The 24,493-nt window shown below is 37.1% G+C and overlaps 7 protein-coding genes across 12 annotated transcripts in view; 4 read left to right on the forward strand and 3 right to left on the reverse strand.

Annotated features, from left to right (window-relative positions):
* The window catches only part of LOC128880249 (5'-3' exoribonuclease 2 homolog), a 29,187-nt gene extending 24,421 nt beyond the window's left edge, over positions 1-4,766 (reverse strand). For both annotated transcript variants that reach the window (XM_054130117.1, XM_054130116.1), the window contains exons 1-15: positions 4,533-4,766; positions 4,074-4,201; positions 3,881-3,992; positions 3,650-3,823; positions 3,410-3,572; positions 2,861-3,321; positions 2,540-2,746; positions 2,322-2,465; positions 2,089-2,249; positions 1,847-2,015; positions 1,669-1,758; positions 1,438-1,594; positions 1,131-1,359; positions 849-1,055; positions 696-775 (exon numbers count right to left, since the gene is read on the reverse strand). In XM_054130117.1, coding sequence (XP_053986092.1) covers positions 696-775; positions 849-1,055; positions 1,131-1,359; positions 1,438-1,594; positions 1,669-1,758; positions 1,847-2,015; positions 2,089-2,249; positions 2,322-2,465; positions 2,540-2,746; positions 2,861-3,321; positions 3,410-3,572; positions 3,650-3,823; positions 3,881-3,992; positions 4,074-4,201; positions 4,533-4,607 — 2,557 coding nt within the window. In that variant the 5' untranslated portion in view covers positions 4,608-4,766. The remainder of the gene's footprint in view (positions 1-695; positions 776-848; positions 1,056-1,130; positions 1,360-1,437; positions 1,595-1,668; positions 1,759-1,846; positions 2,016-2,088; positions 2,250-2,321; positions 2,466-2,539; positions 2,747-2,860; positions 3,322-3,409; positions 3,573-3,649; positions 3,824-3,880; positions 3,993-4,073; positions 4,202-4,532) is intronic.
* A 149-nt stretch (positions 4,767-4,915) lies between these two features.
* Positions 4,916-7,139, forward strand: LOC128880250 (luciferin 4-monooxygenase-like). The gene is made up of 6 exons (XM_054130119.1): positions 4,916-5,073; positions 5,196-5,342; positions 5,430-6,223; positions 6,295-6,470; positions 6,532-6,939; positions 6,999-7,139. Exons 2-6 carry the CDS (start codon positions 5,226-5,228, stop codon positions 7,118-7,120), a joined length of 1,617 nt encoding a protein of 538 aa, XP_053986094.1. The 5' UTR covers positions 4,916-5,073; positions 5,196-5,225; the 3' UTR covers positions 7,121-7,139.
* Positions 7,140-7,248: 109 nt separating this feature from the next.
* On the reverse strand, positions 7,249-8,471 carry LOC128880253 (3'(2'),5'-bisphosphate nucleotidase 1). Its single transcript, XM_054130124.1, has 4 exons — positions 8,114-8,471; positions 7,789-8,008; positions 7,632-7,716; positions 7,249-7,566 (listed from the first exon to the last, which is right to left on the reverse strand). Exons 1-4 carry the CDS (start codon positions 8,469-8,471, stop codon positions 7,306-7,308), a joined length of 924 nt encoding a protein of 307 aa, XP_053986099.1. The 3' UTR covers positions 7,249-7,305.
* Positions 8,472-8,959: 488 nt separating this feature from the next.
* On the forward strand, positions 8,960-10,796 carry LOC128880252 (dimethyladenosine transferase 2, mitochondrial). 3 transcript variants are annotated; one of them, XM_054130123.1, is made up of 4 exons: positions 8,960-9,101; positions 9,916-10,074; positions 10,146-10,453; positions 10,529-10,796. In XM_054130123.1, exons 2-4 carry the CDS (start codon positions 9,943-9,945, stop codon positions 10,722-10,724), a joined length of 636 nt encoding a protein of 211 aa, XP_053986098.1. In that variant the 5' UTR covers positions 8,960-9,101; positions 9,916-9,942; the 3' UTR covers positions 10,725-10,796. The 3 variants fall into 3 exon arrangements, with proteins under 3 accessions (XP_053986098.1, XP_053986097.1, XP_053986096.1); XM_054130122.1 differs by having other exon boundaries at positions 8,962-9,101; positions 9,689-10,074; XM_054130121.1 differs by having other exon boundaries at positions 9,019-10,074.
* Positions 10,797-10,944: 148 nt separating this feature from the next.
* LOC128880255 (uncharacterized) lies at positions 10,945-12,224 on the forward strand. The gene is made up of 2 exons (XM_054130127.1): positions 10,945-11,271; positions 11,346-12,224. The coding sequence occupies exons 1-2, from the start codon at positions 11,158-11,160 to the stop codon at positions 11,796-11,798; spliced, it is 567 nt and encodes a 188-aa protein (XP_053986102.1). The 5' UTR covers positions 10,945-11,157; the 3' UTR covers positions 11,799-12,224.
* Positions 12,225-12,519: 295 nt separating this feature from the next.
* On the reverse strand, positions 12,520-13,450 carry LOC128880254 (transmembrane protein 179). The gene is made up of 2 exons (XM_054130125.1): positions 13,169-13,450; positions 12,520-13,083 (listed from the first exon to the last, which is right to left on the reverse strand). The coding sequence occupies exons 1-2, from the start codon at positions 13,276-13,278 to the stop codon at positions 12,534-12,536; spliced, it is 660 nt and encodes a 219-aa protein (XP_053986100.1). The 5' UTR covers positions 13,279-13,450; the 3' UTR covers positions 12,520-12,533.
* Positions 13,451-13,963: 513 nt separating this feature from the next.
* LOC128880248 (autophagy-related protein 2 homolog B) lies at positions 13,964-23,196 on the forward strand. Of its 3 annotated transcripts, XM_054130112.1 has the most exons (19): positions 13,964-14,723; positions 14,880-15,192; positions 15,269-15,582; positions 15,658-15,837; positions 15,961-16,185; positions 16,271-16,743; positions 16,819-17,127; positions 17,186-17,303; positions 17,374-17,474; positions 17,549-18,031; positions 18,507-18,785; positions 18,846-19,374; positions 19,449-19,636; positions 19,705-20,204; positions 20,289-20,769; positions 20,834-21,595; positions 21,716-21,990; positions 22,063-22,364; positions 22,447-23,196. In XM_054130112.1, exons 1-19 carry the CDS (start codon positions 14,550-14,552, stop codon positions 22,684-22,686), a joined length of 6,246 nt encoding a protein of 2,081 aa, XP_053986087.1. In that variant the 5' UTR covers positions 13,964-14,549; the 3' UTR covers positions 22,687-23,196. The 3 variants fall into 3 exon arrangements, with proteins under 3 accessions (XP_053986087.1, XP_053986089.1, XP_053986090.1); XM_054130114.1 differs by lacking the exons at positions 21,716-21,990; positions 22,447-23,196 and having other exon boundaries at positions 22,063-22,211; XM_054130115.1 differs by lacking the exons at positions 13,964-14,723; positions 14,880-15,192; positions 15,269-15,582 and having other exon boundaries at positions 15,723-15,837; positions 15,965-16,185.
* Positions 23,197-24,493: the final 1,297 nt, after the last annotated feature.

A 24,493-nucleotide genomic window follows, 5' to 3' on the forward strand; every position in this document is an offset into this window, starting at 1 on the left:
GGAGTCACGCTCTACGTGACGAACTACCCTCTGAGCTAATCCGGGACCGGAACCCCTCGTTGCTTTGCAACCCCCCCGGCTCGTGCTCCCGGCACCGCCTCTGACCCCTCTCCGTTCGTCCCCCTCGCGGATCCATCTATGCGGCCCTTTTTCAAACCCCCACTACTTCCAACCCTCTCGTCCCACTCGAACGACAGACTTGGAGAAATAGAATCAATTCCCCCCGGTCGGAAAAATCTTGCATAGTTCGTAGTACTCGGTCAAAAGTCGATAACTGTGCGAATTTTAATCCCAAACGCGCGCTGCCGCTCTGACTCCCGGTAAAAAAAAAGGTCGCTTTTTAAAAATATATCGACTCGACAACTACGCGATGCGAACGATTCGCGCTCGAACATGTACAGGTCGAAGCATGCGACTCGTATTACCAAAGGGTGGGACGATCGCTCGACTTCCACTGGAGCGGAGAAAACAATGAATGAAACCCCTACGTGATTTTTATTCGACGAAGAACCGTGTCGTTGGCGATCACCGAGTAGTCGCGTGCGCGTTAATTTGGCTCTCGTAAACCGTGTCATTGTTCGACGGATCGAGGGTCCCGCGTTAAAAACAGACCTTAATGCGCGATCGCGTTCATTGTGATTTTAAAGCGATCCTTCCGAGGTGTATATTACAACGAATTGCACGAAACGACTCACCGTGATGCGCCGAGTAGACGTTCTGCGGTGTCGACATCGGCCCGTACGGGGGCGGCACTCTGTTGTGATTCGTATAATGCCTGTAAACGTTACACCGAACCGATTAATTCACAAGGCACAGGGAATACGTTAGGTAAAATTGATGCAACTTACCCAAGTATCCTGCGTCCTGCGTCGCTCAGAGATGCAGACTGAGTAGCGGGAGTGAAACCAATCTGCGGCTTCCACGAGTTGCCAGAATTGCGGTTCATTTGCTCGAAGTCTTGGGGTTTTAGAACTCTGGGTGGTTCTTTGGCGCCCTTCAACCTCCTCGCAGGGAAGATGAAGTTAGTGCCGTACTTTGGATCCCTAAATCTGACGCTACAAGGAGGACAAGCGATAATTCGTATCGCGGTTTAAATATGAAAATTGAATAAAAATGTTTTCGATGCGTACCAATAGACTTTGTTATTCCTGACCGGTGGCCCATTTATTGGCGATGGTAAAGTGGCCCCGTCCCCTACGCAATCCTCAGCCAGTAAAACCGTTCCGCGCATTCCGTCGAAGCTTATCGGAGTCTCCGCGTCGAATGCTACGCGATTCACGTAAAGTCCTTTTATAAAATTGTAATTACCGTTGCCGAGTCCAACGTATAATCTGTCGTCACCGCGAACGTTTCGTTTTACTGAAAAATAAACGTGATACATACGTACTCATCTCGCGCTTTGCGTACCGCTCTAAAAATATATGCTGGAGTTCTTACTTTCTGCTTCTGTCAGGAATTCGTAGTACGGTTCTAAAGCCTTGAACAGTCTTTTTTCGTCGACAAACGGGAGCAGGGCGACTCCCTGCCAGGCAAATTTCTTGCCATTCAAATCTATCTTAAAGTCTTCGGGATAGAAATCAATGATCGGTGATTTCTAAAAATATTTACATGTAATCTCATTCGGTATCGTAATATATTCTATACGCGATATAGTTGTTCCAAACTTACCGGATCGCTCATTAATTTTGCCCATGGCTCGGGGACGTGCTTGCTACTAGCTGCCGGAAACACGCCCATCAATTGTTCTAATGGACGAAACTGGAATATCGAAAATGAAAGATCTTCTCTGTAAACGGATCGATTAATGTTCGCGTTTACGTGGATTTGTGCACTTAAATTAACTTACGGGTATGGTTCCTTTTTCGAATTCCGTGGATAAGCCGCCGATGTTTATGAAATCGCTAGCAAATGGAGCATAGTGGTAGGGAAAATACCACTTCCATGACGCGCAACCTTGGTAATAATATCGCAAGACCCAACACAAACCGCGTACATATTGTAGAGCTACGTTATTTCTGTAAAGAAAGAAAGAAAAATAACACTTATGTAATATACTACGCGTATATTTTAATTTCAAATGGTACTCACCTGAACTGTAAGTTATCTGACGATACGTCAAATTTCGATTCGTAATAACGATCTTTGAAACCATCTTCCCATAACCTTACTTCGTCGTGTGCTTGATCGTCATCTGAATCATCCTTTTCAACTTCTTCGATTGTCCGTTTTCGGCCTTTATTAGATGAATTCTGCGTAATATTTGACGTATGTCAGAGCCAATCACGGATATGTTTCGTATAACCAAATGCAAATCACTGTACCTCGGGACGAATCATACTCTCTAGAGCTTCATTGGAATTTCCTTTTGCGTGGTCAGCTGATGTACTATAGTTTCTACCTTGAACGCGCATCTGATAAGCTTCGTAACGCGCGTTTTCTACTGGTTTAACTCGTTCGCCTACGGCCTGTAACCAAAACGCATATTAAATAAATTATTATTACAAACACAATCTATAGAGTTCTTATTTATAAAACGCACAGTGGGGGCAAACTGTCCGGTAGGAAGCCATTTTGGTTTGTAATTGCTGATCGCCATCATCCTATTTTTCTTGACTTTTTCGCGTTGCTTGAAAGCTAATTCATTCTGTTGCCTTTTCTTGAAAATTTCATCTTCAACGTCGCCAAGTTCAGACATAATCATCTGAACTCTGTCCAAATTAACGTCTCCGCTATCTGTCAAGAATCCCTGCAAATAATAGAAAATATATCGCTACAAACGCGTCTTCTTTTCGTTTAACTTATAGTTAGTAATGCGTATCATTTTTTAACAATATCCTCATCGTTATCGCATAATACGTACTCCTGTCTTATATACTGTTTTCTTGTACAAATTAACAAGTCTATCAATTGCCCCTTCTCTAATCTCCAAAGATGGTAGGTGAGGCAGAAAATCATTTCCTACGAAGAAACACATGAACACCCAATCATCGACAGCCCGCTCGAAATCGTACTTAAACGGTAGATTAGGCATTTGTAATTCTCTCTCTAAGTATTCTCTGAGTACATTTAATCGCACAAATATGAACTGGCATTCGGCTCCAAAGGCGTTCTCTTCCTCTTTTGGAGGAGCCTCTGCACCCGTACACTCTTTCATTTCGTGTCCTAACTGACCGCATATGTCGCACGGTCTGGGTTTGTTCGGTTTAAATTCTTCACGAATTATAGTGAAATTCGGTTCATGCGTTGCGAGACCCAACATAATTAAATCAGCGTCCGCTCCACACAGAACGTGTTGCGTATTAGGCTCGTGATCGGGTTGGGCTGTTACGTAAACAAAAAATTCCAATATATATAAAACAATTATTTTTCCATATAACGCACATGATTATTTACTATTTACTACGCTTACCTCTTTGTCTACGTATAAAATCCATTATTTTATGTTCTCCTTCGCCTGGTACGTTCGCATCGCTTAAAATTACTTTTATGTTTCTCCAACCTGGATCATTGTTTAAACGATCGTGTACATAATAATGCAGACATTTCGATAGCCTTGCCATAAACGGTGTGCCCTGAAATCGATTCAACGATTAGATTACAATATTCGTGAATGTATCTTAATAATAAAATGATCAAATTTTGTCCAAACCGGTGTAATGCAATTACTATCAAAATGGTCCTCTTTAGGTTTCTCTGGTGGTAAAGAAGCCCCTTTAAGAGACAGTTCTGAACGTATTCTATTTATTTCATTAATTTTTTCACTTGTTTCCTTCGATGCCCTAAACCTTCTTGATCTCTGTTGATTCATTTTGGCTCTAGGCGCCTAAAAAATACAATTATATAATCACAAATCTTTTGTTTGTTATATATGAATACTCACAACTCCATCAATGGCCATATAAAGCAATTTCCTAGGCCTCACGATACGAAATAGACGATCGATGCATTCAAAAATAGCTTCCATCATTTCGTCTTCATCTTTCGGTGCTGGTCTGCAATGAAATAAACCATTACGCAAGATCTATTTTATTATCTAAAATCTCAAATTATTTGTTACTTTGACGAATGCTTACTTGTCTTCTGGATGAGTGCATGGATGGATAATACCATTCATATCAAGATATAAGTTATCGAATTCTACTCCATTTGGATTTGGGTCTGACGAATTCACAGGAACACGCACACCATTCGTAGTCACCGGCTAAAAGGTACGGTATAGATATATATGAAGAAAATTTAAAAATTATATACTTACATTTAAAAAAAAAAAACGTGACACTAAGCCCTTAAGGCGTAATTTTATAAGTTTTTTGTAAAAATGTCTGTATTTTGGTGTAGTACGATACAATAATAAACCTGTCAATAAGTGCATTGTAAATCATAAAAAAGATACTTTGTATAAAATGAAATGGGTCATAAAATATAAAGAACATCGCGAAAAGTGTGCAACGATCGCACAATGATCGTGTACATGCAATATATATTGAAAATTAAACAAAATATTCTTCGTCCAAACAAACAATCTAACCTACCTTCTGTTCGATGCATTCAACGATTACGGAAGGATACTTCCTACTCAACCACCGAAAAAATGCTGGTACACCCATCTTTCGTCGTTCGACGTTGTCTTCTTATGCACTGTACACTTTTTCTTTGACTGTATTACAAGAATTTGTTTATAAATCAAGCGAATACTAACTGTTTTTACCGTTTACTCATAGTTAACCTATAACACACAATAACACACACTCAGGAGTCGGCCATATTGGATCAGCCAAACGTACGTGTGCTGCCATCTTCGGCGCAAATAAACACGTCGTAAATAATAAATAATAGGGAATGTAAACGCTGAATAAATATAAAAATCAGCGTAATACAACAAATGAATTTGATGCTATATTTCAGGTTAATTTTTAGGACACTAACGTTAGAGATAATAAGGAAAAATAAAATGCTGTACTTTGTGTACTTTATCCCACACCCTATTAAGTAAATACTTATTTTGCCGGTCTTCTCTGCACAGCAAACGTACATGTAATATAACGCGCCCATAATTAAGACATAATATACTCGGTACGTCCAGGTCGAAATATTTTAGATCTCGTAAATTATAAGTAGATATATAATAATCAGCTTTTTAAATTCTCGTTCTACAAATTTGCATGATGACAATGAAACGTCGTATCTTTTTACAGCAAGCTGTGAAATAAACGAACATTTTCGAGATGCAGGAAGAGAACATTCTACATGGACCGCCTGTGTCTATTCCAGAATTCAAAAATTTATCTATAGGTCAATTGATTTTGAATCAATTGAATGTTCATAGTTCTTGGGTGGCACAGGTAAACAATTCAAATCAGTTCTATTATAATTTATATAAGTATCAATTAAATATATCTATAATTGTTGGATGATACAATATTTTTCAGGTAAATGCTTACACAGGAAAGAAACAAACATTTAAAGAAATTCTAGACATTAGTCGAAAGCTAGCAATTGCTATTGAGAAAGAAGGGTTGAAGAAAGGCGACCATATAGCTATATGCAGTGAGAACAATACAGAGTTTTGTATACCAGTATGTGCTGCACTTTATTTAGGTGTTACTGTTTGTCCATTGAATCCACTTTATACGGAAATGGAATTAAAGCATGCATTAAATATAACGAAACCAAAGTACATCTTTGCATCCGCAATTGGAGCACCTAACATGCTCAAAGTATTGCCTCAACTACTGTGGTTACCAAAGATAATAATGCTAACAGATTCCAGTGATAATAAGATGCCAAGTATCAAGAGCTTAACATTAGACATAGCTACCGATAATAATTTTTGCGCACGTTTAATAGATGTCAAGGATCATGTATCGGTCATCTCATACTCCAGTGGTACTACAGGATTGCCAAAAGGAGTGATGTTAACAAACAAAAATTTTTTATCAATGATAAGACACTTTGCTTTTGCATCTCCCGAAATTGTAAACACTAATGCAGTAACTTTAGCTTTATTGCCATTTTTTCATGCGTATTCTTTCTCTGTTCTACTTGTAAGACTAGTATTTGGGAATCAAAGTGTCATTCTTTCACGTTTCGAAGAAAAAATATTTTTACGTACCATTCAGAAGTACAGAATTGAGCATATAACTGTTGTACCACCGCTTATGGTGTTTTTAGCAAAGCATCCTATCGTAGACAAATACGATTTGTCTAGTATCAAACATATTTGGTAAGTCTCAGTTTAAATTCCGATAAATTCCATTAAAAAGAAAATTTTACGTTCTCGGTAATTTTAATTAGGTGTGGTGCAGCACCTTTATCCGAAGAAATCGCAAAAATAGCCGCAAAACGACTGAACGTGCCAAGTATAAAACAGGGTTACGGATTAACAGAAACTACACTAGCTGTGATTAATTCGCCAAATAATAGCAATATAAAATACGGAAGTGTGGGGAAGCTAGGTCCAGGGATATCTGGTAATACACTACAGACCTTTGTTTCATAAGTATCTATTTAATTGTTTTCTTCTATATTTAGCAAAAGTAATACCGTTTGATAAGGATGAACCAAGTAGAAACCTAGGACCAAACAATATAGGAGAATTATGTTTCAAAGGAGATTTAATAATGAAAGGATATTATAAAGATGAAAAAGCTACAGCAGCAACAATTGATAAGGATGGCTGGTTGCATTCTGGAGATGTAGGATATTACGATGAAGAGGGTTACTTTTATATAGTGGATCGCTTGAAAGAACTTATTAAATACAAAGGATTTCAAGTTCCACCTGCAGAACTGGAAGCAATATTATTAGCATGTCCTGGCGTTAAAGATGCAGCAGTGATTGGATTACCCCACGAAGAAGCAGGAGAATTACCAACTGCTTTTATTGTTAAACAAGAAGGATCTAATATAACAGCAGAAGACATTAATAAATACGTGAATGGTATGTGTTTATCATAGTAATTAATCTAATAATTTTCGACGTAATAAAAACTGTTGCAGAACGTGTATCGTGCCATAAACGACTTCGAGGGGGCATCAAGTTTGTCGAAAATATTCCGAAAACTGCATCAGGAAAAATACTACGTCGGATATTGCGCGATACATTTAAATCGAAATTATAAATAGATATGGCATTAACTACTTTGATCTATCCTTGATTTATTTTTTACATTTATTTTAAAATGTTGAGGCATAAGAAAGAATAGATTAGTATTTATGAAAATAACATTAACGAATTTTGGTCGAGATATACGTTTCGTAAATAGTTTAATTTTTCTTAATCCTGCAGAATCTGAAACTTCTTCAATTACTGTTTTAATTTTTCTTTTACTTCATGTGGCATCTTATTTAAGTACCACTGATGATTCTGACCAGCAGCTGTAGCTAATACACCTCGTAAATTCGGGTACGATGTTCCTGCATCGTAAGAATAATGCTCCCCATACAAATCAGTTAAAGTACCACCAACAGCATGAAGAACTGCCTCTGGTGCACATGTATCCCATCTTTTGCAACCTTTACTAGCAAATACATAAGCATGGGCTTTTCCTTCCATTAAAAGTATCACCTATGAGAAAGTAAACAAAAATAAACGAATTAAAAGAAATTCAATTAATTTAGTGTTAATATTACCTTATACCCTGCACCACCGACGCGCAAAACCTCATCGGGACATAAAGCACTTATAGCTGCCTGAACATTGCTATCCGAATGCGAACTAAAAGTATATATGTTTCTTATTTCTTTTACAAAACATTACACCTTTATTTGCCCTAAAACTGAATCCTACCGTGTAGTTGTAACTATTCTTTTTCCATCAGGGGGTGCAATTGGTGTGAATCCTCCGAATCCTACACCATTAATACCCCAAATAGTACGTCCTAATGTATCACTCTCATCATTTTTATAATACGGTTGATGAATTACTCCTCCAACTGCTCTTTCCCCAATTGCTATCCCTACTAAAACTGTTACATGCTCTACAAGACCCTGTGTATACTCGGATGTTCCTAAAAGCAGTGTTTTCTTCAACATATTTGCCTAAGCTTAACTGAATTTTGCTTCTATAAATGTACATAACCAAAATAATTATAACTAATAAAATGTGTATCTACCATCCAATGGATCTACCCAAATGCAAATATCTTTAGGATCGATATCTTCCAGATGAGCTGGTAATTTCAATTTTAGCACTTCTTGATCCGCTTCTGTTACAACCCAATCAGATGGTACATCACAATTACTCGATTCTTCTTCACCAATGATGGTAATATTTGGAAACTGATGGCTCAAAGAAGCAATAATACACCTTTGTGCACACCGATCTGCTTCAGTTTGTAAATCATTTTTGCCTTTTTCAACTATATTTAGACCTCCATGACTCATAACATCTCTTATTATTGTGCCTGCTCTCACTGAAGCAGTTATAGAAGAGGCCACTATTCGTGATAATAGGCAAACACTTTGAGCCATTTTTCGGATTTTTCTGTTAATACTAATCAATATTGATTCTGCTTTTCTATCACAAGAATTACTGTATCTTTAACCAAGAATGACTTAAATATGTTATACGCGCGATTAAACTCACTTAAACGATAAAAAATTTGTAACAAAAAGATTTAGAAAGTAGCATTATTTCTCACAAGGTTATACTAGATAATACGAGAAAGTGAACAATATTTTAAAATATGTTTTCAAAGCTTCACACTATTTTTGTTATAATCTACTGATAAGATAAACTCCTTAAAACCGTTTATGGCACATAATATGCATATTTATAATAGGTATAACAAATGCAAAATAATAGACAAATTTTTGTCACTGCTATATTCAAAACAGTAAAATAGGGTTTACAGTAATTGGTATTAAAAGAAAACAATATATGTTATAACAAAGCGAAACATGCGTACAATCAGATCGAATCAGATCATGAGAACAGTTAGCTATTTTATACATTGTAAATTGTTGATATATAATATCTTCGAATAATCTTTCATCAGAGATATTATGAACAAAAATTTACAATGTAATATTTAGTAATACTGCTTTGTATTTTGAATTACTTTCTCATAAAACAAGTTATTTTCTATCGCAGTAATTCACGTATGTACAAGTTACGTTGTGTAAACATTTTTAAGAATCAAAATAAATAACAATATTATTAAGAACTCTCCAATAATTACGGCGGAATTTACGATATTTAATAAAGTTAAATTCGTTTAAAAACATTTCGATTTTAACTACTTTTAAGCAAATCTTGTACAGGCATAACCTTAAAAGCATAACTTCATAATATTGATTACATTTTGTTGCAATGTACAATAAATGAGAAAAGATGAGAATTTTGTGTAGAAATTTACTAATGTCGTCGAAAACCTTTATATCGCCAATAAAAGAATCTCAAAACAACATTATTCAACGAATGATAAATAAATCTGCTTTATGTTCGAATTGTATACAAATTGCGAATAGTAAAACGGAAGAGATTAAGAAAAAAAAGAAAAATAATATTAACGATTACATGAACAGTATCAATTCAGAATCTATAAACAAAGTTATACAAAATTATTTATCGTTACGTGCGAGAGGAAATTTATATCTAATTAATGCTGAAATAGCCAAGCAATTTGTTAATTTTATTATAGACGATTTATTAAAGAATGCAACTCATGTAATCGAATTGAATCCAGGTCTTGGTTATTTGACAAAAGAACTATTGAAAGCTGGTGTACCATTTGTACATATGTATGAAAATGAATCTGCTTTTAATACTATACTAGAGAAATTGTGTCAGCAATTTCCAAAACAGTTGTCTAAAAAAAATGCGAATCTTTTCGATATAGCGAAAATAATGTATTCAGCCAGCTTTACCACTGGTGCAACATCTTATGTATTTAAATTATTTGACAATGTACAGAGGAAACAATGGGAAGACACAAGTTGTATGCAACTAGTTGGAATAACAGACAAACGCGAATTTATAACTCACTTGATATTGAGCACAGTATTTCAAACATGCCTTATGGCATTTGGACGAACAATTTTGTATCTTGCAATAAAACCATCCATATGGGAAGTTAGTAAGAAAAGTTTATTTTCAAACTTCCCTAAAAATACCATTTCATATTTATAATTTTTATGTTTTAGAAATTTACATGTTCAAGTTCAAGTAGGATGACATCTGCTTACGTTATGTTTCAAATAATATTTGATTATCAAATGTTTGGAACATTGGATAGAAAAGCATTCGTGCCATGGAAAAGAAAGATGGGCTTCCAATATAACAACAAGCATAAATTTTATGAAGAAGACAGTAACTTTCTTTATGTTGTTAAATTAGAACCAAAGCCTGATCTTTTAAAAACTCTTGGTGGAAAACAAGATTTGATATACTTCTGGCATTTTACTCGACGAAATTTATATAAACTAAACAATAGAGTGATACCTACATTAGAGTGAGTATAATTATACAAATATGTAAGTATTATTATTAAGCAGTATTAAACGAATAATGTTCATTAATGTTTCAGAAAAATAATACCAGGCTGTGGTTTGAGATTAATAGCAAAGAATTTTAATATTTTTACTCAGTTTGATGATTTGACCCCACATCAAATTCTTGACCTCTTTCTAGAATTTCGGTCGTGGCCGGAATTCAAAGAAAGTATATTTGTATTAGGTGCAACTGATTCGCAAACAATGTATAATACAGATATATATAAATGATATAATTTGCTGCTCGCATAATGTTTATGTTTATATTTATTATAATATACTAAAATAAATTTTTCTACGAAATGATCGCATTTTAAATTAATCATTCTTATATGTAAGGTGTATATATTTCTTATAGTTTTTCACGCAAAAGATGTATTTATATATGCATTTAGCAATAGTGGGAGAAAAACGTCAATTCACCGCATATACTTAATAGTGATTGGTTGCTGATTTTAATACTTTTATTGTGCTCAGCTATGGCTGCTCTTGAAATTTCAGGGTCAAGTGAGGTCATTTAAAGAGACATAGTACACTAAGCTGAGTCATCTGTACATCTGCAGTAATAATAAATACTTGCAAAAACTTTAATAACCTATATTCAAGAGAATAATATTTTCTATAGTTTTGTTTTAAAACTTGTATACTACTTAGTTTGCATAAAATGAAGTGGCTAGTTTTAGGCATTACATTAACAATATGGAATTATATAGTGTGTCAAGATATTGTATTCCCAGATAATGAAGAAGTATCTCATGTTAGTGGCAATAATCAAGTGGTAATTATATTTAAAGATAGATATAAATTATTTTGTAAGATAACAAGGAAAACTCAACAAGTGTTTCCCTTCAGATAACAGAACGTATTCCAGTCTCTATACCAGGGCAGTGTCCCGAAAATATGCTTCTTCATCCTGGAGGAGGGAACAAAAGCTCATGGGTATGCGATTGCAGACCTAGATTTTTATATTTTCCTTTAAACGATACTTGTTACGAAGCATATACACAAGGACCTTGTGCACCACAGAACTACGTGGTACTTCCTAAAAATGAAGTTGTACCAAAATGCGTAATAAATCCATGCAGAGTAGAGGGCTTAGTACCGTACAATGGTACATGTTACCCTCTAAGAACTGTAGGTGGTCCATGTGCTCCTGATGGAGTATTAGGAGTAAACGAAACTAATTTTGAATTGGAATGTGTACCAACGGATATTGCACCTTTTATTATAATTCAAGCACCTAAAAGGCAGTGTCCTGCAGGAAGTCGCAGAAACAGCCTTGGAATATGCAGAGAAGTAATTTGAATCATCACTGATCATTTACTCTTTTGGTCTGTTGAGTATAATAAACTTCAATGTTTTGTTATGATTCTGATATATTATAAGAATATATTACTTATATATATTTACAAAATATATTTTAAACTATATTTAAGTTAAATCATTTTCAACATGAAATTTTAACTCTATGTACATTCAATAATTGTACATATACGTAAATTGTATACTTATAAAATTCGTATCATTAACATTCATTGTCTCATCAAAAGCTATTACAACTGACTAAATGTGTGATTATTTTATATTTGATACTACTCTAATATACTATATACAAAGTACAGCAAATATAATACAATAAGAATATTTTATATCTAACCATTGTTAGCATTCTGTAAATTAAACAACAAATATATTAAACCTATGTTACAAAATATATGTTAATGCTTGCTATGATGGCTATGAGTAATCTTATCCAGTCTTGCCACATATAAACTTTAGACATTAATAACTTATATCCTTTAAACATAAAAGATTTCATTTTAATACTCCTTGTTTCATTAAACTTGACTGTCTTACCATTTTATACTTCTTGATGGATTAAAAAGTTTCTTTAGGACACAATACATTACTTCAATTATTACATGAATTAGAAAATGTGCGTTTAAAAAACTGACTCTGTAGAGTATAAATGTTTTTCAGAAGAATAAGAGTAGTAATGTAACCGAAATTGGAATAGTTGACATGCTTGAATTTCTAATTTTATTCTTGTATTTCGTTACTCCTAGCAGCTTCTATTAATCTCTGCCTCTCTCTGTACATGGAAACTTTCATATTTTCTAACTGATGATATCTTAGCAACTTCAACACTGCAAAAACTGATAAACCAACCCAAATAGATAAACTGGTCCAGATACCAAATTGAGCTGCACCTAGTTCTATATGAAAACCAGAAGTTTCTATCCCATCGGCTTTATCAATGTCATTTCCAGCTGCCAATTCGCAGGATGGAAATCTTTTCGTCATACATTGACACCAAGTCATGAAACCAAGGGTTACAATAACAGCAGCAACCAAGGTAGTTGTCGTGAGAAATATGGAACTGATAACATCAATAAAGGCTGACAAAAAGGAACTGTCCTCCCCGCGATACATAAATATAGAAAGTCGATAGATCTGTACTGCAGATGTCACACACAACATCACACCAACGATAATTGTATAATTGCAATAAGCTCGCGAAGCCCAGTTTACTACAAATTGTCCATCCGATTCTTGCCAAGTACCCGTAGAGAACAATAGACAATGCCCTCTGCAAATAAAAGGTTAGAATGACGATGCGTCACATGTACGATTCAATAATATTTATTACTTGTTTTACTTGATACTGTAACTACCTAAATTCGTTTTGGTGCAAGCTCATAGGTATGATAATACAAAGTGACAAGATATTAGCTATGATATATCCCGATATCTGACTAAGAAGCAGCACATTCGTTAACGCCATTTTTTTTTTTTTTTCAATAACAAGAGAAGCTTTATTCCGCGATATATTCGTAGAAATGAAGAACTGCAATTTTCAATAGATTAACTAGCGAACCGTCGAATAATTTTTGTGACAGATCGTGACTGATCGTGACAGATCATTCGATCACGACGCATCTGAACCTATTAATAAACGTGTACTGATGCGTACGCAGCGATTAGCATGAACACAGCCACGTTCAGTGTGGTAAACCTTGCGTAAACATAAACACTCCTTTTCAATTCCTATTACTTTCAAAATATTTACTTTATTCAAATAACCGCGTATTAAACACGATTCAATAAAGAATATTCCATTTAGTATGTAACACATTAAAGGAATATCCCAGTTGTACGCGGAAAGAAAGAAACGTCCGCGTTGCAAAATTTTATTACACGATTTACGAAACAACTCGTCTATGCATATTCTAAAATATATAATGCAAAAAACTTGTTACAGGTTACTACGTACTTATTTTTCCTTACATCGAAATAGACTACGCAATAATTGAAGAATTATGAAAACCGTTAACGTTTCTTTCTTTCATGAATATGTACGTACACACATGTATACATATGTATACGCAGAACCAATGATCTAACGATACTAAAGTAAAAATTAATCACAATGTTGCAACTTCTATGTAGAATAGCGATAACAAAACTGAAGTAATCCCTTTTCAATCTTCGATGCGAATAACGTCTGTAATGAAACGTTCGACGCAAATTAATTCGATTCCTTGGCGTGCAAGTTAGTGCGCTATTCCGTTTATTTGAAAAATAGAATGCATAAACCTTCTTGATAAATGGGAAAAAATAGATTAAGTGAACGTAACAGAATCGCTATATCGTGCGGAATACAATCGGCGAACGGAATTGCATAAACGTAAAACAGCGTGGAAAACTAAAGTATCTCTCCAAAGTCAGCTGATTTCAGTCAACGAGACCACCATTGCTTCTTTACGAAGGTTTGTCCCGATGGTCAGGCTCGCGTGTGTGTGTGTATGCGTGTGTTTGTAGTGCATCCGAAGGAAAACATTACGCAGCTAGAACCCCGTTACATCCGAATCATCGTATTATGTTAAGAATCGTTGCACTAAACTGGACACGTGTGAGGAAGATGGAATTCACGTGGATGAATTACTTTTCATCCACCGTGCCCGAATAACAGGCCTAACATAAGACGCATGACGAAAGACAGACCTTCGAAAAATCCCATGTCTTTCATAGATTAGACTCAAACGTGCGAATAAGATGTCTTGGTTGGGATGCTTCCCTTGGTCGCAAGGGATCAAAAAACGAGCCTGCAGATATCTCCTACAACGATATCTTGGTCAATTTTTAGAGGAGAAGCTGACATTGGATCAACTCACAGTAGATCTTTACAATGGAACTAGTCGTGTAACCAATGTCAGCCTTGATGTACAGGTAACTATCACTTCCTTTGTTATGTGTTTCTTTGTTAAGCTCCTAAGGAAAACGACAGATATTAATATCCCTTAAGGCAACATGTAGTTTTTACGTAACAAAGAGAACAAGCAACGAGGGTGAATTGTTTACTAGATTTGTTATTTTTCATTTTAGGCGCTTAATGAGCTGGGAGAACAGCAACATCTGCCATTAGAATTTGTAGATGGTTTTGTAGCAGAGATGTCAATTAGTATACCGTGGTCAGCTTTGCTTAGCGAAGCTAGTTACGTGGAAGTGACAAGTCTAAGGTTAACGGTTCAACCAAGACAAAGGATGGAAAGTGGTACTTCAATGTTCGAATCCATGTGGAGCTCTATGACATCGAGTATGCAACTCGCACAAGAATGCTTGCAAGAAGATGCTAACAATGCTGGGAATTCTCAACCTTTAGAAGGAGTAGAATTGTTTGCACAAACGATAGATTCAAGTAAGAATTTGTATATACTGTAAGTAAGCTAATACGTGACTATTGAATTACAAAAAAAAAATCTTGTTTATTATAGTTTTATGCAGAGTGAAAGTCAGATTTATAGATACTGTGATACGTTTGGAACATGTGCCACTAGATTCTTCAACAGGAGTTGCAATAGAAATGTTTATAAAGAATCTCGAATATTCAGATGAAGCAGGCTTGGATCCAAGCAATACTTCATTAGATCCTAGTCAATCTACAAAAGGATATGTTGTGTCGGCATTTACGACTAAACGTTTTTACCTAGAAGGAGTGACTTTTCACACGGATGAATTTCCATCTAGTGCAAGAACTTTTTCTAGAAGTATAATAACAACGAGTAGGGGTTCGACGCCAGATTCTAAAGTAATGTATTTCACAAGAATTAGTAAGAAAATAGACAAAAACGGAAATGACCAAAATCGGATTCTTTTGTTACAGAATTCGGATGGCCAATTTTCTTCTGCACAAATGTCTCCCAATCAAAATACGCAAACTCCTCCAGATGCTAATATTATTAATAATTTAAGTGGATCGAATCCTATAATGTTTGCTAAGTTGGCAGGCAGACAAGAAATAAGATTAAAATTGAAACAAGGAGAAGGTGTCTCAGGGCCAAAGGTAAAAGTTGAATAATTAGAATTAAGCAGTAAACATTATGTAGATGTATAAAAGTATAAAAGAATAATGCTATTTGATCGTAACGTATTCGATAAAAAAGTAAAGAAGAACTAATTACTTCAGGTAGAATTGGAAGTAACTCTGGGATCTTTTACTTCGTTTTTAAGTCCGCGGCAAGTGCATGTTTTAATGGAATTAGGACATGGACTTGCGTCTCCGGACTTGGAAGACATCAGCAATGTCGCACCAAGAACGTGCGTCGAAAAACCTATGGCTCGCAGCGACTTTCATCGCGTGGAACGCGAACTTATTCAACAAATACAACCAACTCAAGGATTGCGTACTATGGTGATGAAAGTTATACTGTAATGCTTAAAATGATACTAAGGATTAACAAGAGATACTAAATAAAACAAATTCTGGTAAATAACAGGATCTAAGGCATACGCATGGTTGGTCAACGGCATCTTTGGACGAGTCTGACAATGAAGATGAATTTCTACCGATGCGACTACCGGGATCCGCGTCGATGAGTAACTCTGTTACGAGTAACAACATCAGTATGGACGGGAGTATATCGTCTAGTAGTATTAGCTTAAAAAGTTCAGCAACAAATTTACCAAAGCAACGTAAACAGAGACATAGCGTGGATAGCGGTCCTTCCACGGAAACATCTCACTTTCACGTGAGAGTATCTTCCATAGCTATAGTCCTGTTACACGAAGATATATTAACTACTTGCGTAGACGGCGGTGGCTTAACGTGTTCTAGTATACGACAAATGAAGAGATCGGCAGAAGAATTTTTTAAAGAACTCGGATTGTTCGCAGCCACTGGATATGGAAACAAAGATTTTGATAAGGCATCGAAGTTGCTCTTAGACGCTTGCCATTTGAGTCACATTAGGTAGGCACAATCAGTACGTAAATATTGATAAATCTAAGAAGATCCGAAAGCTTTAACCTTCCTTGCTTATTACAGATTGCTTGCTGCGCCGTTAGTAATCGAAGGAAAAGAAAAAACTATGACGCTATCTTCTGCGATATCTGGAACCCTGACGTTAGCTAGTTTAGAAATTGTAGAATGTTTAATTGATTCCAACAGCTCTGGCGCGAGCGGAACTCCCCCGACGGAATATGTAGAACTACTTACATTTCCAAAAGAGAACTCAACGAATGTTGGCTTTACTAATAAAACAGATTTCAAAATGAAATTTAAATCCGTGGAAAATGCTCAGGGTGCTAAGCACGCTCAGTTAATGAAATCTACGAATCCGTGTACAGAAATTGAGTAAGTCTACGCATATCGATCTACACCGCGGAATGCTTACTAATTTTGATTCTTCTAGTATCGAATTGGAGCCATGTAAAAGCGAAGTGGACATAACCATCGTAGATAGGATATGCGCTCTATTGAATCCACAACCTATATGCTCGTGTAACCCTGTATCTAACAACAGAAATATCGTGAGTTCTTTACTGTACATCTGTTAATTACAATAAGCAATTTGTATTATTACATTATAAATTTGTTCAGAATCAACAAAATATATTTTATCAAGCCGTGGAGAGTCCCGCTTCGTCAGATTTTGCAGCCGTTATAAACGTATCCTCGTCGCAATGTACAGTAAAACTAAGGTAACGTAGAAATACGGTTGTAGAGAGTGTTCTGGAATCATGGCACATTTAAAAGGTTGATAACTTAAAAATAGGTTTCCAATACCAGATTTAAGACCACTGCACGATATGAATCGAGCACCGTGGTGGAAAAGATCAGTAAGAACGGATTACATGATTTTGAAACTGATAGATGCACAAATACATTCAACCATGAAAAGTCATCCTCACTCTGTAGCAAAGCATGAGATTCAGTTTCGTAAACTACTCTCTTCGTACGCGGAAACCGAGACAGACAAGCCGATAAAAATAGGCAAAGTTACAACTGACGAGAAGAACAACGCGTCGTGTCAACAAGTAAACGAGGGTTTTGGGTGGGCCAGAGTAGTCATTACGATTTACTCACAACGTTCGAGCGGCCAGCTTGAAGATAGTTCCGAAGGAGAACCAGATTCTAGCTTGGACGAAGCTTTGGACAGCGCGCCTAAACATCAACCATCGCCGTTCAGCTCTAAGCGGGTTATTCATGAATCTGATACACCCCATTCGCAAGGGGACAAAGATGATTCAGAACAAAGGTTTACATAACAGAATTCTTTAGTAATCGGCGGATTAACGATATAATTCAGTTTCTCAACGTTTTCGCTTAATGATTCAGGATTTTTTCGGGAAAATAACGTGTTAAAAATAGTCGAAAATGAGAAGCAAGGTGGAAGAAAGAAACACGTAATGGCTGAACTTAGACTAATATATGCGGCTAAATCTAAAAATCAAATTACACGCGACAATGATAGGGAGCAAAGTCAAATTCGTTAATTTGCACGTAGCAACGTGATTATTTTGGAAATACGTGACAGTTCGATTACCATAAAATAATGTTAACAATAAGTGATTATGCAGGGGATCTGCGTAACGATACTTTAAGTTAAATCGTTGAGAAAACGAGTTGTTTCGGTATTGTCGCGATATCCACAAAAATAATGCATTTACAGTTTCATGTATTCAAAATTATACTTGGCACGTTATAAAGTATAATTTTGTTGCGTTACATAGAGAAGGTGAAGAACTGATTATACCGGGAAGCCGAGAAGAAATGCTAGAATTCATGGACGAAGGCACGCGTAGTTCCAGAATTCAATTAGAAATTAACTTTCCATGTGTTTTCGTCCAAATACCATCTAAGCATCTATTCGAGTTACTGTACAATAGATTCAACAGTGATCTTCTGTTATGGAGATCATCAGCGCCGAGACCAAAGTATACTACGCACATGGAGAGTCATATAGGGCTTGATTTGGCGTCTACCTTGTTGCAAGAATCCGTTTATCCAAGGTGAATAGTATCAAACAAAGTCGCTATAATTTTCAGTTTAACAGTGGGTTTGTGTTTTAGATTTAGCACGTGTAAAAGTGGAATTCAGTATGATTCCGATTCGGACTCGAACGAAGAGGGTGTATTTCGTTCTGCAGCCGATAAAAGTTATAGGCAACATCAAAACAGGGTGTCGAGAAATGGTCAGAGCAACCTAGCGCTAATTTTGAATATAGACCAAGGTCTTCTTTGTATGTACGCTCCTGTTCGCGATTCGATGAGTAACGTTATTCCTGGCCAACAAGGAGAATTGATAATACGCGTAGAGGACACTACGATATTTTCGGTGACTTCGTACAAAGGAAACTCGAATTTGAGTTATGTGTGCGCTATGATAAAAGAAACATCGTTGGATCATTGCGGATTAATGACGACTCCTTCGCAACCACCTACAATGATACGTATTAATAGCGTTACCCCGCGGCATTGTCAAAAAGCTATATATAAAAGCGAGCTAGATGCGAACGTAATGGGAACAAATAACAGCGATAAAGATATGGTGATGCTTGCTATCCGAATACAGGCTGCTCATCAAACTCATCGTATAAAAGTTGGTTTAAAAATTGTTTCGAACAAATTGAATTTCTACGATCGCTCGATTAACCATGCTTTCTTTTACGATAGACTTTCAGAGTAGCCGTAGGCGTAACAAATGCTACATTGAGGTACAAAATGTGTACGACTGGTACATCGTGGTTCACACAACTAACGGATTGTCTCGACGTGATCGATTATCCAGTCGCTGGTTACTCATCGCCAGGAGTATTAACAGAGTTGCATTTACATTTCTGGGATTGTGCAATTGACTATAGGTTCTTGTTTTAACAGATCGAAACAACACCTGCGAATTATCTATACTTAAAATTTTGTATGATTTTAGGCCAATTCATCTGCCATTGAGATCGATGATAACTCTGGGTAACTTTAGCGTGTCCAGTAATATTGCCGCACAAACGAACACTTCAACGTTACGTTTTATAGCTGAAGATATCGCGTTGTTTGTATCTAACAAGCTAGGAAAAGTCGTGGACATAAAGCGAGACTACGTCTGCGTCATGGATGTTGGGTTGTTCGAATTGTCGTTGAGGCTAAATAGTAAAATGTTTGGCGGAGCACCTAGAGTGGATCTCAGAGCGAGCAACAACGTTCTGCATATTCGCACGTGTTCGGATTCTGGTCGTATCCTTATTCAGTTGTTGACTTATTTTGCCAACGATGGAGATCTAATGCCAAACACGGAAAGTACCGAGAGTATCATGGTACCGAGTTCCGGAGACGAAGAGAGTCTCTTTGGCGACGAGAGTATCAACTTGTTGAGCACGAGTCAACTGGAGCGCGTAAACACTTTGATGGAAGAGGCGATGACAGAAACTGTAAACGGTAGATTCGAACGATACGATTGAATAGAATCGGTACATCGAAACGAATGCGAAATAATAATTGATGACAATAATTCTGTTGCAGGAACAAGTGCGAGCGTGGATGGGAAAATTTTAAAAAACGAAGATAAAGTAGAAGTATTTTTCTTTCCCGATGAGTCTCACCCCCCTTCGCAGATAATCCCTGAGATGTCGAAAGGTCCCGAGCAATGTGCCAAGTCAGAGTGTAACGTTGAGATCGAGGATGCTAACGAAGACTTTTGTATATTAGGAGAAGAAGCAGGCGCAGGGATTATGCCTAGACACGGGGTACCGGAAGTTCGTTGGCTGTGTCAAGAGTCCTTAAGGATAGTAGATAACTACTTTTCGATTCCGCTCGGTAAACCCGACTTACTTAAAGCGCCTAGACATTTCCCTTCTCCGATTCTAAGGTACACCCTATGCGAAATGACATTAATTTGGCACATGTACGGAGGAAGGGATTTCGAATCCTCGCCACCAACAATTAAGAAACACGTGTCTATTAACGATAACAAAAATCTCCCTAACGCGACGATTCAGGAAAGGTATGTATCCGAATTAAACGATCATCGAACGAGAGTTTCATTTCTGTAATTTTTATGCGTACAGGAGTAGATCTCCATGGTACGACGGAGTATCTTTCAATGAATCGAACATGAACGAAGTACACTTCGGTAGTATACCAAATTCACCACGAGGAAAGTCTAAAGAAACTAGCGAATGGCACACGTTGGGCGGACCTGGCCGCCGACACGACGTTCTAATGGAAATAGAATTGACCAAAGTGCGTTTTCAGCACGAGGTCTACCCGGACAATACCGAAGAAGCAGCGAGACAAGTACTGTTGATAAGCGAGATAGAAATTAGGGACAGGCTAGCGTCTTCGTACATCAACAAATTCTTGTACCAGTACAGTAGCGAAGCGAAACCCAAACAGTCTCATGCAAATATGTTCGTCATGAAGGCGGTTCACATCAGACCGGATCCAAGATTAAGTGCTCAAGAATGTTGCTTGAAACTCAGCCTACTGCCGTTGCGTCTGAACATAGACCAAGACAGCCTATTATTCTTGATAGAGTTTTTCAACGAATTGAGCGGCGATCTAAAGGAGACCCAAGAGAATTCTAATACACCCAGCAACCCTCAGTCTTCGCCATTGTCTAAACAAGGGACGCCGACGCATCATCTACCGGTCATGAGCGTGAATGATACCGCGCCTAATACTCCAACGCCAACGAATACTTCGCAAAACGATAGTATAGATCCAAACTTGCTAATACTCCTGGAGGACGAATTGATGATTAAAGAATGTAAAACCAAAATGAAAACGAAACAAGCAGTTCAGGAAGATTGTCAGCCGATATTTTTTAGGTAAGCATACACGCCTAGACGCTATTACGATTGTCCTACACGATATCGGTAGCGATTGGTATCGGTCCGTCTCCATGTAACATTTTATATTAAAGTCTCGTTTTGTTTAATTCGTGTCAGGAGTGTCATATTTTCCCCCGAAGTCCTTGTTAGATTAGATTATCATGGGAAGCGTGTAGATCTCACTCACGGGCCAGTAGCGGGTCTCCTAATGGGCCTGGCACAGTTGAACTGTTCCGAATTAAGACTGAAAAGATTGACACATCGACATGGACTTCTGGGATTTGATAAGCTCGTAACGTTTTTAATTTCCGAGTGGTTGCAAGATATAAAGAAAAATCAACTTCCAAGTTTACTTGGCGGTGTAGGTCCTATGCACTCGTTGATACAATTGTGTAAGTATGAATTCTGATTTAATCGGTCGTTCTAATCAGTCTTAATAAGTAATCGTTCGTTTCGTGTTACAGTTCAAGGCATACGTGACTTATTCTGGTTACCCATTGAACAGTACCAGAAAGATGGTAGAATCATTAGAGGACTGCAACGTGGTGCGAACAGTTTCACCACTTCAACTGCAATGGCAGCATTAGAATTGACTTCTAAGCTAATACACGCTATTCAAAGCACTGCCGAAACAGCTTACGACATGGTTAGTCCTGGCCCTAGCGTGAGGAAAAAAAGTAAAGGACAGAAAGGACGCAGGAAAAGATACAGCCAACCGTTGGATATTCGAGAAGGAATGGCTAACGCTTACTTGCTAGTAAAAGAGGCGAGTAATCTCAATTTTTCTCTCAACCCGTGATGTATCGTATGTTTCGCGTTGTTTATATATAATGGAAATGCTTTTTTAGGGGTTGGGTGAAACTGCTGATCAATTAGTACGCGTAGCCAGCGAAGAACACGAGCAAAAGGGAGTCTCTGGCGCATTAGGAGGCGTGTTACGACAAATACCGCCAACGGTGATGAAACCGATCATTCTAGCGACCGAGGCAACTAACAATGTATTAGGCGGTATGCAATCGCAATTGGTGCCCGACGTGAGACGAGAAGCAACTCAAAAATGGCGGCAAGATTCGAACGACGCGAACTGAGACCGCTGTGATGATAAAACTGTGCCGAGTCCGTTTACGGCTCGATATCTGTGTGGCATATTGAATCCATGACGTGAATTACGGAGAGTCCAGGCGGGGGGTGGTGGTGTTACGAAACGCGAAGCGAATTTGTTTGTTCATAAAACACGAAACATACAATACGTGAAAGTCAATTGACTCGATCACGTATGAACGCGAGCAAACTTGTTAGACCTAATCGCATAAATTTTAATGAAAAGACTTTGCAAGGTCACTCGACTATCCGATGCAACACATATTCGGTGTAATTATACCTTTCAGTTCTATTGGTTTTTTTTTTCTTTTTTGTTACATATACATGCGACGAGATCAAACCGATTTGTTATATTTATAGTTTATAAATAAAATATATTATCGTGAAACATTATTCTCGCAGCTTGTATGTACTTTCGTTTTAATTATGCGTATGTTTTATACCAATGATATGTATCTGAAGATTTTTATTAATAAAATCGTAATGCTTATCACGCATGCTACTTTCTACGCGATAATAGAGGCGAATCGAATTGTCCAAGTTGATTGTTTATAAGACAAACGAATGTTTTTGTTTTTGAATAAAATTAATAAATTTATCGTTCATTTATTCTAGTCGTTCCTTTAGAAATGCTTCAAGTAGAAATAACGAATTCATCGAATCGCGTAACTTGACAACACCTAATGTACCACTCTTACACTCGTTCTTCGAGTTGCATTTATACATTGGTCCTATAGCTCGGGTACCTCGGGTTAGCTAAGCCCGTACTGTAGCTATATTTGTATACAATCAAACGTAGCTACAGCCCCTGAGGGAATTCTCAACAATTCTAAATTGAAAATAAGTATCAGGTTGTCCCGAAAGTTTCTTTCGCGAGTTGCACTCAATTATTTTATGTAGTCGTGTTTATATAAATAGACGATCTAATAGTCCATAGTTATTCATGTTGTAACAGTAATGGAGCAAAATGAATCGTGCACAATTCAGTAATGTAACATAAAACATAAACTGCATGCGCATGTATTTCTTATTAATAAAGCGAAAGAAACTTTTGGGACAACCTAATATATTTGCCTACTGGTAATGTAATTGAAACAACCCTAACAGTAGGCAACCTGATAATCGGGTACGTCGGAACATCTCTCGTGAAATTGGCGAGACCGTCATTGCGTTAAACAATATTACCTACAACGCATATTATCGTATCATACGCTGCTGTCATATTTTCCTGTTTCAAAATTCTGATTAATCGATATAATGCTTAAAAAATATCTACCTTCGCAAGGCACGTTCGTATCCCTAAGGCACGCTGTATTTTGCATTTCTTCTTACAGATGTCACAGCAAGGAATTGTAGAAATCGTACGCCATCTTGTTTCATAGGAAATAATTACACGAACCGAGTGATAAGGTCGCGTATTACCCACTGATTCGCTAAGATTTTATGCGCTTGTTTCGTCGTTGATAGCACTCGCTGCGAATCACGATTCCTAACCTATACCTACTGGGTACTACGTCCTGGTCGAGCGAGATCGAAAACTGTAACGCGAGAACATGGCCGACATGTGCTGCTCCCTGACGAGCACTATATCGATGAACACGTTTGATAAACACGTAATTTCGCCGAGTTGTCATGGCAAAAAACAATTGTTTATCGAGGAGCTTCGATTTAAATTCGACCGTCCTTGGACAGAAGCAAACACTGACAACTCGCCGAATCTAACTAAGCTCTCGCTGTGTCGATTAATCCGTTGTTTTCGTTTCGAAATCGTCGCGACAAATCGACTCGCGCCGA

Source organism: Hylaeus volcanicus, chromosome 7 (assembly GCF_026283585.1).
Source record: "Hylaeus volcanicus isolate JK05 chromosome 7, UHH_iyHylVolc1.0_haploid, whole genome shotgun sequence".
NCBI classification, from domain to species: domain Eukaryota; kingdom Metazoa; phylum Arthropoda; class Insecta; order Hymenoptera; family Colletidae; genus Hylaeus; species Hylaeus volcanicus.

Excerpts from the sequence above, each read along its gene's own strand:
- LOC128880252 (XM_054130121.1), top strand. The coding sequence starts at position 9,334 with ATGAGAATTTTGTGTAGAAATTTACTAATGTCGTCGAAAACCTTTATA. Across the intron at positions 10,075-10,145 it reads TAAAACCATCCATATGGGAA|AAATTTACATGTTCAAGTTC; the intron begins GTTAGTAAGAAA and ends TTTATGTTTTAG. Across the intron at positions 10,454-10,528 it reads AGAGTGATACCTACATTAGA|AAAAATAATACCAGGCTGTG; the intron begins GTGAGTATAATT and ends TTAATGTTTCAG.
- LOC128880250 (XM_054130119.1), top strand. The coding sequence starts at position 5,226 with ATGCAGGAAGAGAACATTCTACATGGACCGCCTGTGTCTATTCCAGAA. Across the intron at positions 6,224-6,294 it reads TCTAGTATCAAACATATTTG|GTGTGGTGCAGCACCTTTAT; the intron begins GTAAGTCTCAGT and ends AATTTTAATTAG. Across the intron at positions 6,471-6,531 it reads GCTAGGTCCAGGGATATCTG|CAAAAGTAATACCGTTTGAT; the intron begins GTAATACACTAC and ends TTCTATATTTAG.
- LOC128880248 (XM_054130112.1), top strand. The coding sequence starts at position 14,550 with ATGTCTTGGTTGGGATGCTTCCCTTGGTCGCAAGGGATCAAAAAACGA. Across the intron at positions 14,724-14,879 it reads ATGTCAGCCTTGATGTACAG|GCGCTTAATGAGCTGGGAGA; the intron begins GTAACTATCACT and ends TTTTCATTTTAG. Across the intron at positions 17,475-17,548 it reads CAATGTACAGTAAAACTAAG|GTTTCCAATACCAGATTTAA; the intron begins GTAACGTAGAAA and ends ACTTAAAAATAG.
- LOC128880254 (XM_054130125.1), bottom strand. The coding sequence starts at position 13,278 with ATGGCGTTAACGAATGTGCTGCTTCTTAGTCAGATATCGGGATATATC. Across the intron at positions 13,084-13,168 it reads TTGCACCAAAACGAATTTAG|AGGGCATTGTCTATTGTTCT; the intron begins GTAGTTACAGTA and ends TTTTATTTGCAG.
- LOC128880255 (XM_054130127.1), top strand. The coding sequence starts at position 11,158 with ATGAAGTGGCTAGTTTTAGGCATTACATTAACAATATGGAATTATATA. Across the intron at positions 11,272-11,345 it reads TTAGTGGCAATAATCAAGTG|ATAACAGAACGTATTCCAGT; the intron begins GTAATTATATTT and ends GTTTCCCTTCAG.
- LOC128880253 (XM_054130124.1), bottom strand. The coding sequence starts at position 8,471 with ATGGCTCAAAGTGTTTGCCTATTATCACGAATAGTGGCCTCTTCTATA. Across the intron at positions 8,009-8,113 it reads TTGGGTAGATCCATTGGATG|GAACATCCGAGTATACACAG; the intron begins GTAGATACACAT and ends CACTGCTTTTAG. Across the intron at positions 7,567-7,631 it reads TCGGTGGTGCAGGGTATAAG|GTGATACTTTTAATGGAAGG; the intron begins GTAATATTAACA and ends ACTTTCTCATAG.